The 16,627-nt window shown below is 43.6% G+C and overlaps 1 protein-coding gene across 1 annotated transcript in view; it reads left to right on the top strand.

The window, feature by feature from the left end:
- Positions 1-16,627, top strand: part of LOC138766384 (solute carrier family 53 member 1-like) — a 56,753-nt gene that overhangs the window by 6,957 nt on the left and 33,169 nt on the right. Inside the window, exons 3-7 of the mRNA XM_069943961.1 lie at positions 11,348-11,431; positions 12,279-12,527; positions 13,262-13,363; positions 13,459-13,667; positions 14,245-14,394. Coding sequence (XP_069800062.1) covers positions 11,348-11,431; positions 12,279-12,527; positions 13,262-13,363; positions 13,459-13,667; positions 14,245-14,394 — 794 coding nt within the window. The remainder of the gene's footprint in view (positions 1-11,347; positions 11,432-12,278; positions 12,528-13,261; positions 13,364-13,458; positions 13,668-14,244; positions 14,395-16,627) is intronic.

Genomic DNA, 16,627 nt, shown 5'->3' with positions numbered 1-16,627 from the left:
ACACAGTGCTCTCTGCTACCACCTCTGTCCATGTCAGGAACTGTCCAGAGCAAGACCTCCCCATAGAAAACTTCTTCTGCTCTGGACAGTTCCTGACATGGACAGAGGTGGCAGCAGAGAGCACTGTGTCAGACTGGAAAGAATACACCACTTCCTGCAGGACATACAGCAGCTGATTTTGTTTTCTAAGTAATTTACAAATCTATATAACTTTTTGAGCCCAGTTGATTTAAAAACTTTTTTCTCCAGAATACCCCTTTAAGTAAACCATACCTGTTCACTTTACTATTGTAGAATCTAATCTGCCATAAACCAGATACTCACACAATTTTCTCTCTATAGATCTGTCTGACCCTTCTCTCACATATGTCCATCTATCACATGTACCATACATTGCTGCTATCCGTTCTCACTTCCAGTTTGGGGTAGAGATAACATACATTTAAAGGGGTTGTCCAGCGAAATTTTTTTTCTTTCAGATCAACTGGTGTCAGGAAGTTATCTAGATCTGTTTAAAAATCTCATGTCTTCTTATAATGAGCTGCTGTATGTCCTGCAGGAAGTGTTGTTTATTTACATTCAGAAACAGTGCTCTCTGCTGACATCTCTGGCCGAGCCAGGAACTGTCCTGAGCAGCAGCAAATCCCCATAGAAAACCTCTCCTGCTCAGGACATTTCCTGACTCGGCCAGAGATGTCAGCAGAGATCACTGTTTCTGAATGGAAATAAACAACACTTCCTGCAGGACATACAGCAGCTAATAAGTATGGGAATACTTCAGATTTTTAAATAGAAGTAAATTACAAATCTATATAACTTTCTGACACCAGTTGATTTGAAAGATTTTGTTTTTTCCCTGGACAACCCCTTTAACAATGTATGACTATCACGCAGAGTCTTTCTTTAAATTAACCATTTCTGCCCCTCTGCAGTGATACCAACAGGTAAACATACTGCAGGATTTTTTATTCTCCCTTATCTGGCCAGGCGAGCGCTGCCGCCTCAGATCTCCAACATTTAATTTCATATCTGCACAATAGATCACATTTTTCTTTTGTCATTTTTTTTTTAATTTTCCCCTATGACAAATGGCATTTAATGGGAGAATGGTTGTGTTAATGTCGTGGCTGGCATTCTGTTAAAATATGGTACATCACTAAATAATTGAGCTGGCGAGACAAGTCGGGATTGTATGGTTCCTCCGCAGTGTAATTAATAGTCTTACGATTAAATATGAAATCATTCACCACCATCAATAATGTAGACACTTGGGGAGAAGCTCCGTCACATCGCTGCTGCATAGACACTATGTACACAGCACTAATCTCTTCACTTTTAATGATTTTTCTTTTTTCAGGAAAAAAAAAAATTCCTAGATTAAAAATTTCAGGCCAGGTTCCTATAAAGTAGAGGTGCCACAGCTGTCACAGGATTTTTTTTTTTGCTTGTCTGTATAAATTACATTTAGAAAGACAGATAAATATCAGGGGGGGCAAATGTATGGTATGTATGGCGATATGTCCCCTTTATCATAACCCTGTGTGAATACGTACGCCCATCTAGGCCATTCAAAAATATACAGGCCTAGAATGGACACACTCTAAGGCTTGGACACACTCTAAGGCTATGTTCACACAACGTATATTTTCGTAAAAGTACTACATTGCAACAACGGCCGTGATTAATACGAAAATATACGTCACCTTGCCGTCTATGGAATCCCGGCCGGAGTGTATACATATAATGGGGGAGATTTATCAAACATGGTGTAAAGTCAAACTGTTTCAGTTGCCCCTAGCAACCAATCAGATTCCACCTTTCATTTTCCAAAGAGTCTGTGAGGAATCAAAGGTGGAATCTGATTGGTTGCTAGGGGCAACTGAGCCAGTTTCACTTTACAGCACGTTTGATAAATCTTCACCTTTCAATTCAATTAAAGTGAATGGAGCTGAACTGAACTGAAATACCACACACAGCTGCAGGCAATGGTGGCGCTGTTTTTGCAAGGAAGTGGTTGTGTGTTTTCTAGTTGTTTATAACCTTTTTAAGCAGCATGCCCATAACCTGAGGCATGTGACCCCTTTATCACACCTTTAAATGAATATATACCCAGGACCCTGAATCTCAAAGTTTTCTATAACTTTTTACTGTATAGCACCACATCTCATCTGTCTCATCTCACCAACCCTTCTTTTATGTCTCCCCTCTATGACCAGTGTCAGTAAGACCGACATGTAATATTATATTTCCCCTGTAGGGGCCGCTGCAGGTAAAATGAGCCAAATCACCAATTAACACTGTATGACTTGTCAGTCACGAGAGAATCTCGTTCATGTTCATTATTGTTGCCAAATACAGACCCTAGAAATACAAGCAATCACAATGCAGCTGCCAAAAATGGAAGCAATGAATCATCCGGAGAGGAAACAAGGAGGTGCCGTGTGATATTCTTCTCCGCTTGTTGTATTGGAATCATCTGTAAAGTGTCATGTGTCTCCTGTAGCGACTGTCACATTGTATCATTATACTGTAAAGGTGGCCATACACCTCCAATGATTGTCAGCCCATATTTCTCCCTATACGAATGAATGTTTGCCATGGCGGTTCGCGGTTCATGTGTTCTCTATGGGGACGGTACAGCCCTGGCACCGGCTTATCTCTCTGAGAAACAAAGGCGTTGAGAGTCAGGAGGCCTCCGTATACCTTATACCACAGATGTCAAACTTGCAGCCCTCCAGCTAAACTACAATTCCCATCCTGGAAAGACAAAGCTTTGGGTAGCACACACACACATACATGGAATTCCCTCATTTTCCCTTATGAATTCTGCTGCTAGCGCCCGTGCCCATCTCCGCCTGTGCCTACATTCAGGCGAATTCCGCCGTATGCTGAAGTTGAATTGACTTGTCAATTCTTTCAGCAGACGTCGGAATCCGCCCAACTATAGAATGGAGTCTCTGGCACAGGTGGAGATGTGAGCGGGGGCGAGCGACAGAATTCATGGCGGATTATCCACCCCTATTCCATATTGTGAACCCACCCTTAGTGTTCACTTTCTCTACATGTGGTGTGAGCCCCCGGTCATGATGTTATATCGGAGGATTGGCCGGTCACTTGCTAGATGGTGAAGTGTGACTCCACTCCGGTGATGGTTGGCCGAGATACAGCCGGACCTTGGGGTGTTACTTTGTGACGCCAGTGCCGGGTAGGCACACAGGTGTGATGGCACGCCTGCTTTAATTATACAAGGCCGGTTGTACCTTTCTCCCGTCTGGTTAGTGTCCTGTCAGGCTGCTTCGGGGTTCCTTGGGATAATAAGATCACGGATGGCCAGAGCGGTGTAGTGACCCTCCTGGACTATTGGAACCGCCCCCCACAGAAAGGGGAGGTGTCCCAAGGTTATGTTGTATACAGTGTAAGGCGAAAAATCACGAAGTCCCTTTATCATAAATAAGGCTGTTTTTACTGAAGAGTACGTGCTTGCAGCAAGTTACAAGGTTATGATGTTTCTCTTGATAAAACACTTGATAGTACACTTGATCACACTTGTAGACAAATACTTGGCAATACAACAACCGAATCTGCGACAGGAAGATAGTGTTGAATACAGTTGTGCCGACTTAGTAGCGTGTTGAGTGATACAGTGAAGCAGAGTAGCAGAGAGGAGGATGTCGTGAGAGTTTCAACCCAAGTAGTTTTGTGCTCTGCCGGGATGTTGGAGGATGAGGTAGAAGACTACTTAGAAGAAGAAGAGAACACCTGTGCCCGTGTATTGAGCTTTTGTTAGTCTTCACGCCACCTGATGCCCACTAGATTTGGGGGACCCGTCCTAGAGGGAGACACAGGCCCCAGACCTTGATACCTGGGATGAGCAGAATGCTGAGGATATCCTGCTGACAACCTCGCTGCGATGAGCAAACCGGGTTCGGGTTCGATTCGATCCGAACCCGAACGTTCGGTATTTGATTAGCTGGGGCTGCTGAACTTGGATAAAGCTCTAAGGTTGTCTGGAAAACATGGATACAGCCAATGACTATATCCATGATTTCCACATAGCCTTAGAGCTTTATCCAAGTTCAGCAGCCCCCGCTAATCAAATGTCGAAAGTTCGGGTTCGGATTGACTCGAGCATGCTTGAGGTTCGCTCATCTCTAGTAACGACCAGTCGATATGCACAATGTCTTTCAACATGTTCAAAAGATCAGCGATGGTCTGAAGCATGTTGCTCTATGGAACAGAAGTGTTGGCATGAGACCATTGCTAAGGCTCGCTTGGGTGGCTCCTCTCGCTCCTACCCATTCACTGACTATGCGTGTAATAGCACAGTGCAGGGAACGAGGGGGAAGCGAGTGCCGAGCTGACAGGCTGATGCTCGCTTCCCTGGCGCATTAGGCTGTGAAATAACGGCCCTGAGAGATAAATATCCTGATCAGTGGACTCCCAATTGTTGACTCTTTAACTGGTTAATAGAATGTATGAAAATGGGTTCATACAACATGTTCGTAAACGTGTTCACCGATCATGAACATTTTGTTAAATGATTGGAATGGTTATAACAATCATTGTTGAACATATTCAAACTTGCGAACGTACGCAACTGCGTAATATACGCTTTTTACCTGATAATCTGTGCACATGTGCGTAGACTGTAACGTACGCTTTTACTGTTATTTGTTCATGAATGTTCGGCGAACACGAATAATAACGATAATTTTTTTTATGTTTGTGTTCAGTATCCAAACCGAACATCGGGATGTTCGCTCATCACTACTCACTACTGAATGACACAGCCTCTTCATTTTGGTGTCCAATAGGGATCACAATAAATTGACCCCTACTGATTAGATCCTCAGACATGTCAGAAGTTAAAGTGAATGTACCAGCAGTACAGTCGCTTTAAATTTTGTGGCAAGCCGATGCCGCAGTCCTTATTTTGAACCGTGACCCGATTCTCATGTACGCCACCAGTCTATTCTCGGGCACTGGCCTGGGAATAGAGGGGTGGGGGGAAACCCCCGCCCCTCTGTTATGTGGCTCCATTGATTCTAATGGAGCCGTGTCATAGAGGGACGGGGAATAAAACGGTGTTGTACGCGGAAACCTGGTTGCCGCTAAAAAAAAAAAAGGACCGTGGCAACATCTTGCCAGCGCCAGCGTTAATCTATCCATGTGCAAGACTCCAACCGAATGATGGTCCATTCACTTTAAGTACATGTGTTACTCTAAAGGTCTACATCTACATGGGTGTCCTTTTGGGTTTTTTTAGCCTCAAGAGTCTAATGGCTACCTTACCCAAATCTAAACTTCTAGGCCAGTTCATGCAAAATATAATATGGCCACATTTTTCCCATCTGTACTGTGGCCAAAAGTTGCGGCCAAGTTACTGGAAGCACCATGGATCCTTACGATGGTTTCAGTTCACTACATTAGACATGTTACCATATGGCCACATATGTTACGTATGGCCACATGAAGTGGTCACTGGGCGCCAGATATAGTTGTTTTTTTTTTTTGCAACATTAGCTGGGTTCACACTACGTATATTTCAGTCAGTATTGTGGTCCTCATATTGCAACCAAAACCAGGAATGGATTAAAAACACAGAAAGGCTCTGTTCACACAATGTTGAAATTGAGTGGATGGCCGCCATATAACAGTAAATAACGGCCATTATTTCAATATAACAGCCGTTGTTTTAAAATAACAGCAAATATTTGCCATTAAATGGCGGCCATCCACTCAATTTCAACATTGTGTGAACAGAGCCTTTCTGTGTTTTCAATCCACTCCTGGTTTTGGTTGCGATATGAGGACCACAATACTGACTGAAATACACGTAGTGTGAACCCAGCCTTATAAGTTAGATTGTACCCTTTGGCAACCAGAAAGTACATCAATCCAGAATCTACGCTAAATGCACAACCCTTCCACATTGATCCCTATGTATATATTTCTCCAACATAGAGGATAGATTGATTCCTTATAAAGACTGTCTAATCCACACACTGTCTCTTTAAATGATGTAAAATGTATGATAATCCTCATCTATAATTGCTGCGACTGTAACCATCTAGCAGGCATCCTATGTAAAAAGCTGAACTAGTGACACATCAGGAGGCTTCTATAGTCAAGCACCTGTGAAATCTTTCAACCCTAATAAATTCTTGCTGGGGCGCCGGCGCTGTAACATTGTCTGTTAATCTATAAATGTTGCTGAATGCGCTATACATAATCCATCAATCCTGCAGCCTTAATAAGTCTTCTTTGTACAAGAAATCCCCGCTGGTCTCTGAAATTGTTTATATATCCCAATTGTTATTCTTCCCTCCACCTGGGTGTACCCGGAGAATACCAAGAGAGGCAGCCTGCAAATTGCCAAGTCCATTAAATTTAATATCGCTGCTTTATATTGCTCCCATATGTGCTAATGTGTAGTGTAAGCTTAAACATTAATTGCATCATCTTGCAAAGTTCCTTAGCCGCTCGTAAGATTAGGCCCGGCTAATAACCATCAGTTTAAAATGACTCCTTGTATGGAGATTGCATCAGATCACAGGGAACTTTTTGGTGGGTGAAATATGTTCTGCGAGCCGTTGTATTTCTCTTTTAAAGATCACTGATGAAGATGCTATAGGACGAGAGGACGGTCTATGAGATTACAGTTCGCCTTTGTGCAAACTTTCATCGGTTCTATGTGGGCATTTTAGCAAGAGGGTTGGTGCTTTTTCAGCTTTGTCCGACATTGGGGCAGGGACATTTGGTCAACCTGACTCAGCCACTTATGTGCAAGGCTACCATTATGGAGTGTTCACATGTGCATCCCATGCCGATCAGATGGTCAAACAGTCTCTCTGAACTCGGTGAAGTTCTATTTATTAATTTAATATCCACAGCCAGCTTTAGCCCCTAGGGCAGCATTAGGAGAGGAGTGATCATCACCTCTGTAATGTAAACAGGGATGTTTCATGTCTCTTACAACAAGTGGAGAACTTTTTTTTTTCATATCCCCTGATAAGAACTACAGTATAAAATAGGGGTGGTCTGCAGTTGCCACTAGAGGGAGCCCACAGCGTGTGTATAAATCTGTAGCATGCAGACAGTATTTTATTTTGCTATAATTGCAGACCTTTCACTGGGCCCGCCCCCAGTGCACCGAACATATTTGCTTATATACAAACTGGAGGAGATCTCGGGAAATGGGCAGCGGTAGGAGGAATAGCTAGATGGTCTAGCTAGTTAGATGGTCTAAAAATCTTTATTTAGTAAATCTTGTGGTACATTTGCTTTAAAGCGAATGTACCATCAGGTACATCGCTTAAAGATGTTTACATCAATAGACTGGTGTATTGTTTCCATGGACTGGGGATGCCGGTGCTGTGGTCCTTTTTTGAACTGCGGCCAGGTTCCCGTGCACAATGTTGGTCTATTCCCTGGCACCGCCCAGCCTGGATCACCGCCCGGCCGCCTGGCCAGCCTGTTCCCGGTGTGACGTTCTGCCCTCCCCTGGGGGTCACAGCTACTTTACAATCATAGGAGCTCCATCACAGGGGGAGGGGTTTTGTCACACTGGGGGTGGGCCCGTCTCCATGGCTTCAGGTCGGGCCTGTGCCTGGGGATAGACCGGCACAGTGCGCGGTAACTGGGCCGCGGCTGAGAAAAAGGACTGCGTCAGCGCCGGTCTATTGATTTAAAAATCCTGGTACATTTGCTTTAAAGGAGAGGTCTGGCGAAAATCTAAATTACAGTGCTGGCAGAGGGTGGGGGAAACATAATAAAGAAAGTATGCTAAAGTGTGCAAACTCATGTAGAAGCCAATAACCATAAGCATGATAGTCAAGTGTGGACGTAACATGAAAGATAGTATACAGACTTTTGGCCCCAGTATAAAGGTCCTCATCCTTTCTCATCTTGGAAGCCACTTGGAAGTTATAGGAAGTCTATTATATGCCATTTTGGCAACAGACCCCGCTGTTGCCCACTTGGGTTTCCTGATGGGAGAACTCTCTACTCACCCAGCCTGTCAACCAAGAAGGTGCCATGATAACACAAGAGGTCCTCAGCCAGTATATAACCCACACAGATTGTCCATGCAAGTTACCTACAGCTTGCAACATATGAGGACCAATGGCATAGTGCCCTTGGATAGCTGCCATATTGACTTGTACCATCCTCTGCCCGCAACCATCTAGATCTAAGCTGAAGGTGCTGAAGATGCAATTTTCCAAATTTCTAATGTTAGGTAGTCCATATCTCCTGCCCCACCAACTTGTCACAGTTTTCCACCTTCTTCCCCCTCTGTTTCTGTCCTGAGCCTCACACGCTGCATCTGGAAAGGGCAGAGCTGGATTATAGCAGCCCATATTCATGAGATGCCACTGAAAGGTTGTTCAGATGTTGGCAGGAGATGCTGACATGAGCTGGATTTGTGGATGTTTACAAGCTGCTTCTGCTAACAGTTTTTCCTTGAAATCTCCATGGTTAAACACATAACAGTCGCAACGTGCCAGGAATCGTTCATTGTACAATGAGCTCCTTATATATACAGAGCCGGACTGTTTGTGGCTGTCAAATGGAGACGAGGACACCGTTGTCCTTACATACCCAGGAGGAAAAGTTCTATGACTTGTCTAATGCCTGGCAGCCATCGCCAAGCAGTAGGCTTACATATGGTCTATAGATGTGTAGTAAGGTCTGCATAACTCAGTATTGCCATCTTGACCACCAGTAACAATCAGAACTTATAAAGGTTTTCACATCCAACTGGATTGCCACTGAAGAGAAAATGTACAATGAGGAAACATGGCACCTATTTAGATGGGGTAACCATATAATACATAATATACATACTTACATACATACATAGTCCATTCAAATGCTGCACTCTCATTGGCTCAGAGCTGGGGCCTCTTGTACTGATGGGATACCCCCTTTTACTACCTCCTGATGCTAGAAGGATTCAGCTGCTATCCATCCCTAATTTGTGACTAGTCTCCGTTTTCCTCTTGATATCATGAACCCCAAAGTCACTGCCTCCCGCACAGTCACCCCCTGGTGCTGTCCTCATACCCTGATGCCATCATCCAAATTCTATAGAGTCTGTATGCCAGCAAGGGGTGATTGGTGGTCTAGTAGAGTTAAAAACCACATGGCACCACTCCTGTTCTTGGGCTTTGAATGGTATTGAAACTCAACTGAATATGGTTGAAAAGAAATACCATATACAACCTGTGAACAGGGGTGATGGTGGCTTTGGTAAAAAAAATAAGTTGTCTGGACAACTCTTTAAAGTGTACCTATCATTTAGAAAACCTTTTGACATGTCATTCAGAGCAATCAGGTAAAAAGGGGGGGGGGGGGCAAGAGGCCTTATACTAGATAAGATATGCAAAAAACACTGCAGAGACACCATCACGTGTCTCAACGTCAGTGAACTAGCCAGACCTTCCTCCAGGAAGAAACAACCAAGCCAAGGAATGTCTCCAGTCAAGGAAACCATCCGAGAGCAAGGTATCCATCCAGAGACAGCTGTTTTGGGGTATTTGCCCCTCATCAGTGTGGAGTAGGAATCTGGCTAGTGGGAGCAATGCCTAGTAAGTGCATGCAAAAGGACGCTGGTTGACCTCAGGGAGATCAACCAAAACACCGCATAGACACCATCGTGTGTCTCGATGTTAGTGTATTCTAGAACATTGCCCCCAGGGAAATCAAATATGCAAAAAAACTAGATGAAGGCACAGAGGGGGCCTCTGGTTTTCTCCCACGCCCAAAACATACAGATAGGGGGACAAGGACTAAATTAGCAAAGTTATTTGGAATCGGTTAGTTCTATAGCATTAAAGAAGAATTACTATTATTCTAAACAAAAAAACAACTTTCAGAGGCAAAAAAGGTTGGACACTTTAAGACATTTTTTTCTGCTATTTGGAACCTTTTTTCTTTTAGCCATTTTTTGCATTTGGGAAGTGTTTTTACAGCAGATTTTTTTTTTTGGACATTTGTGCCAAAAAACAGAAATACGCTTCATTTTACATCTGTAATAATTAGGGCCATAAAATTAGATTGAATGTGAATTAACAGATGTTTCATTAAAGCAATTATTCAATGCTAAAAAAAAACCCTCTAGATTTTGGATGTTTTACGCAGCACCATGAGCTGGCCATGCTGCAACCAACCCACAGTTGTCCCTTATTGTCATGATAAATGCATCTAAATCTTTTCCTCTAAAACCTTTAACAATAAAGACAAAGGCCCAATTTAGTTTCAAAGCATGGGAGTAGGCCACAGCTTGTAGTCTTTGCTCTAGCCCATGGGTCTCCAAACTGCGGCCCTCCAGCTGTTGCAATTCTGCATTTCCTATCATGCCTGGACAGCCAAATCCAAAGCGTTAGCTGTGCGGGCATGATGGGAATCGTGGTTTTGCAACAGCTGGAGGGCCGCAGGGCTAGATAATATGAGGTCGATAATAATTACTTGGCGCCCAGTTTGTCCAGGAAAGTGTTTACTAGTTGCATTACTTACTGTTGGGTGACTGTTTCTGGAACATTTGTAGCTTGGTCCTGTTCAGAAAACTCTGATGGAGCATCGGGCATGCATGTGCATTCATCCTGGGGACAACTTATCTCCGTTATTGTAATCGATTGGTGTCACAGTGGTCAGACCCACTCAGCTGGTCATCCACAATCCTGTGCATATGGGATAACTTTAAGCTGAGAATTCCCCTTTAACCATTTGGCTCACAGCCAAACATGGAACAATTGCCATTACAGCATTTGAGCAATACAAAACAGTCTAAAACAATATAAAAGTATATTGTTTGATGCCAAACACTGCACTTCTCTCAGCATTCAGCAGCACAGCATTGCCCTAGATCACATGGATGTTTGTGGAGGGTGGGCTTCTGCGAGCAGGAATGGACAAGACAAGCATGGCCAATATTAAGGGGAGGACACACTGAGGTAACAGGTGGGGGCACACAATAGAAACAACAATAAATAGAAGGCACTAAAAATACTCTAAAGAAGCAAATGAGGATTACATATGTATATATATATATGGGATATGATCGCACCCATGAATAAATACATGCCGGGTGGCAATACACTTTATCGCCTCTGTCACTGCCTCTCTCCAGCAATCAGCTGGTTTCCAAGTTCCTATTGTGTATAGGCTCCCCTCCCCCCAGTATCTGCAGAATCACAGAAATAACCCGCCGCTTATATGGATTACAGGAGCATTTTAAATAAACTCATTGCTGGCGGATCAGGGAGCTAATTTGTTGACTCTAGATATCCCCAGCTCCTTGTTTCCATGTGTATAAATCTTGTTCACTTGTGAATCTCTATGAAAGCGGCTGAGTTTGCACAAGATATTATGATCTCAGATAAACCTTCAGCATACGGCATCGCCTTCCTTGGGTCAAAGATTGTTGACAGTACCGCTGATGCATTTCCTGAATTAATGAGCTCCTCAAGAAACCAAGGCCACACAAACTGCAGGGACGCCCCATCCCTCCCGGGATACACAATATAGATTGCTGCAGAGCCAGGCAGGTGCCTCATTGTACATGCCCCCCGCACCCGCCATCATGTCTACGGCAAACACCAATCATTACGGATGACCCGAGGAAAAATAAAAGCTTAATTTGTCATAGATGATTAAAGGGGGTCCTCCAGGTCATCCTGGTCACAGATGCAGCACTTCATACAGTGTATCATATACATTGAATAATCTTTATTAACCATACTAGAGATCTGGTTTGGCCTTATAAGACACCAATAATATTTGACCCATCCAATCTGTGCAATTTACACCAATCCAAACAAAGGAGGGGCCAGGATGTACAAAGGATCAGCACCGTGTAATAATACAAGGGTTGTGCTCTCACAAGAGAAAGTACAATTGGTGATGTCAGAGGTGGACCGCTGCTCGGAGGCATCCAGGCCCAAGATTAACCAGGATAAGGGTGGGTTCACATTGAGGAATTCTCGCGGATAAACTCCACGGAATTCCGCCGGCTGTACGCGATCACTTACGCGCGCCTTTCCGCCGGCTCCATAGACACCATTCTGTGGGCCTGCTGATTCCGCATTCCGACAAAAGAATTGACATGTCACTTTTTTCGGCGGAATGCAGAATCAGCCGGCCCATAGAATGGTATCTATGGAGCCGGAGGAAAGGCATACGTCCGTGAGCGCGTACAGCCGGCGGAATTCCGTGGAGTTTGTCTGCGAGAATTCCTTAATGTGAACCCACCCTTAGTGTGAGTCTCTGGCTGGGAGGCGGAGATGCTGGATTTGATCTCCAGAAACCTTTCCAGAGCCCCAGGAGTCTACAAAGGAGATGCAAAGGCATCAAATTTGGTGAAGCGGATTACTTCAAACAAAACCGAGACAGCAGGTTTAAGATCACCGTTCAGAAGGTGGATCAGTTGAGTGAACCTGATAAAAACCTTCCTGCTCACTTTGCTGATATTTCTGGGCAGTGTATGCATCTTGCCAAAACCGCTCTGGACTACAGTGTGTTCTGGGGTAATAGACTGAACCTAGTAAAGAGGGAGGTTACTTACCGTACAAGGAGACAAGCGGGATATGTATGGTTAACCCCATTATATTTTTGAGAATGCCATTCTTAAGACCAACCCCTGGAGGCAGGGCTCCTCTGTGGGTATTCCCCTGAAGGGGATGGTTTCGGTGTTTCTTTCAGGAATGGAGAAAAAGTGAAGGATCTTTACACACTACATGGGCATCTTCTGGCTTATGCCACTCCGGTTCTGAAGGTAATTTCTCAGTGGGATTTGGAGATGTGGGAGAGCAAGACTGTGTTGAACAACTTCCTTGACAAAAACGTCCTGTCAACTTATTTCCAAAGGCCACTGGTGCTTAAGGATTGGCCATGTTAGAATTTGGAGGTTGGTTTGGGCCTATTGACCTAGTTCTGATACTGAGACACTGAACCCTCGCCTCCAGGGTCTGAGTATAGATTGAGTATCATTGTGCCCCTGACACAAGAGCAGAGATAGGAGTAGAGACCATAGAGTCTATTAAACACCTATTGGGACCTAATCAAAGGAACATCCTCTGCAAAAGATATCCACTGTCTTATGCCTTATGCAGGCTTGAGGTGGAAGCATAAAAGTATTCAGAGAACACCTGTGTCATACTCCACCCACTCAGGCCCCGAATTAGACATTACAAAATATTTCAGTGTTTTTTACTTGTAATATTGTACATATGATGTAATTTATATGTGATTGTTCTTGCAGGCTGCGATGCCTCGACTCTCCAGAGACATTATACTTCCTGCATCGAGCGTTTTTTTCATATGTGCGAAAAAGAGAGGACAAAAGTGAATATTTTCCACTCAGGTAAGACGCTGACCTAATACTTGGTGGTCTTCATATCCAACTTCCAGAACAATAAATACACAAATAATGGTGTTATTTTGTTTGTCCCAATAAAGAAAAACTCGCAGAAGCTCAGCGTCGGTTCACAGCGCTGGAGGCGGAGCTAGAGCTAGTGACAGGCGCCCAGGACAAGGACTGCTCTACACTCCTCTATAGAAAGAGATCATTTCATCGGTTGTACAGGGCGCAGCACAATTCTCTATCAGATCTCAAACTGGCGTTCAGTGAACTCTACCTCAGCCTGGTCTTACTGCAGAATTACCAGGTAGGCACTGGTGACATCAATGGCGAATTAAGAAGGAGTATTAGTTGCGTTATTGAACAATGGATCTTGGCAACAGAGGACAAAGATCAAGAGCCCTGGTGAATTTCCTGACTTGTTTTAATGCAAATTCAGCACATTAAAAGTAGAAAAGCCCTTTAAATGTGTCTAATGTTTGCAAATAAAGATTTAAGAGGTAATGACCAATATGTCCACAAGATGGTAGTGTTATTAGAGGCCGTCGGCATAGCACTATTATTAATGGTGATGCCAAGACAATGTGATACATTCTGCCCAGATCTGCCCACAATAATTGTTTAATTATACATTAATAACTGACAATGAGGCTTCACAATAAATACCCCCCCCCCCCACTTTATATCTCTCTATACATAAACATATACTGGATTTAAAGGGATACTCCATGCAAAAGTTATACACTATGTTATATTTAGTGTAGAGCAGAGTAGTGTCTGTTGGGCACATTTAGGCCTGATTGATCTGCAATAGCGAGAAGGGACATGTAAATAATGGTCTGGTTTATTATCGAGCTTTACTATTGTGCTTCTATTTTTGACAGAATTTGAATTTCATGGGATTTAAGAAAATCACGGAGAAGCACGATGAACTGTTTGGCACACAGCGGGGATTGGAGTGGCGGATGTGCTACGTGGACAAGTCTCCATTTTACATCAGTACAAAGACTGATCAGCTCATACAGGACGTGGAGGTAAGGATGGCCATACACAATGTATCTTAAACCTGCGCTTAGACTGAGGCTTTAGTATTCTGGAACATTACAGAATAGATTATGAAGTTTTACTAAATACCTTAATTACTGCTCATCTTATCAGAAAACACCAAAGAGATCACCAAGAAATAATAATGTAGCCAGTCAGTCACCAGGAAAAGAAACAGAGCCAGAGATAACACAGTACTAATATACTTCACTAAGGCAATCTTCACCAGTGGGCTTTGGGTGGGGGACTTTAGAAAGAACATGCGTATGGCAAGATTTAGTGACAATGTCCTAATAATAGGATGCAGGTTGGTGCAGAGATGTGAAACAACCGCCTCTTCTCGGAGATGGATAACTAGACTGCTCCTTCTCGGAGATGGATAACTAGACTGCTGCTTCTCGGAGATGGATAACTAGATCACTCCTTCTCGGAGATGGATAACTATACCACTGCTTGTCGTAGAAGGATACCTAGACCACTCCTTCTCTGAGATGGATAACTAGACCACTCCTTCTCGGAGATGGATAACTAGACCACTCCTTCTTTGAGATGGATAACTAGATCACTCCTTCTCGGAGATGGATAATTAGATCACACCTACTCAGAGATGGATAACTAGACCGCTCCTTCTCATAGAAGGATAACTAGAAGATCACTCCTTCTCAAAGATGGATAACTAGATCACTCCTACTCTGAGATGGATAACTAGATCACTCCTTCTCGGAGATGAAAAACTAGACTGCTCATTGTCTGAGCAGGATTATTAGACTGCTCCTTCTCTGAGATGGACAACTAAATTGCTGCTTGTCATAGAAGGATAACTGTGAAACTCTCTGCCACATGATGTTGTCATGGCCGATTCATTAAATAAGTTCAAGGGAGGCCTGGATGCTTTTCTTGAAAAATATAATATTACAAGTTATGGGCATTAGATTTCCGGTAATACGTTGATCCAGGGATTATTCTGGTCGCCATTGGAGCCGTGTGGGGGGGGGGGGAGGAGTTTTCTCCCTGTGGTGGGGCTATGGTTTTGCCTTCCCCTGGATCAACACGGTAGGGTTTCCCTAGGTTGGACCTGATGGACTCTTGTCTTCTTTCAACCTTATTTACTATGTTACTATGTTACTATATCACTCCTTCTCAGAGATGGATAACTAGACCACTCCTTGTCGTAAAAGGATACCTAGATCACTCCCTCTCTGAGATGGATAACTAGACCGCTCCTTCTCTGAGATGGATAACTAGACTGCTCCTTCTCAGAGATGGCCAACTAGACCACTCCTTGTCTTAAGGCCGTATTCCACCAACAGATCTGACGACAGATTATCTGCCAAAGATTTGAAGCCAAACCCAGGAACAGACTATAACCAGAGAACAGGTCATAAAGGAAAGACTGGATTTCTCCTCTTTTCGAATCCACTCCTGGATTTGGCTTCAAATCTTTGGCAGATAATCTGTCGTCAGATCTGTTGGTGGAATAGGGCCTTTAGAAGGATAACTAGATCACTCCTTCTCAGAGATAGATAACTAGACCACTCCTTCTCAGAGATAGACAACTAGATCACTCCTACTAGGAGATTGATAACTAGACCGCTCTTTCTCATAGAAGGATAACTAGACCACTCCTTCTCGTAGAAGGATAACTAGATCACTCCTTCTCGGAGATGGATAACTAGACTGCTCCTTGTTTGAGATGGATAACTAAACTGCTGCTTGTCGTAAAAGCATAACTAGATCACTCCTTCTCAGAGATGGATAACTAGACCACTCCTTATCATAAAAGGATACCTAGATCTCTCCCTCTCTGAGATGGATAACTAGATTACTCCTTCTCTGAGATGGATAACTAGACCGCTCCTTCTCTGAGATGGATAACTAGATTACTCCTTTTCAGAGATGGACAACTAGATCACTCCTACTCGGAGATTGATAACTAGACCACTCTTTCTCATAGAAGGATAACTAGAAGATCACTCCTTCTGAAAGATGATAACTAGATCACTCCTTCCCGTAGAAGGATAGCTAGATGACTCCTTCTCGAGATGGATAACTAGACTGCTCCTTGTTTGAGATGGATAACTAGACTGCTTCTTCTCTGAGATGGACAACTAAACTGCTGCTTGTCGTAAAAGCATAACTAGATCACTCCTTCTCAGAGATGGATAACTAGACCACTCCTTTGTCATAAAAGGATACCTAGATCACTCCCTCTCTGAGATGGAT

Source organism: Dendropsophus ebraccatus, chromosome 10 (genome assembly GCF_027789765.1).
Source record: "Dendropsophus ebraccatus isolate aDenEbr1 chromosome 10, aDenEbr1.pat, whole genome shotgun sequence".
Classification (NCBI taxonomy): Eukaryota; Metazoa; Chordata; class Amphibia; order Anura; family Hylidae; genus Dendropsophus; species Dendropsophus ebraccatus.
The sequence above is the reverse complement of the archived record's forward strand: the minus strand, read 5'-3'. Positions and strand labels throughout refer to the sequence as shown.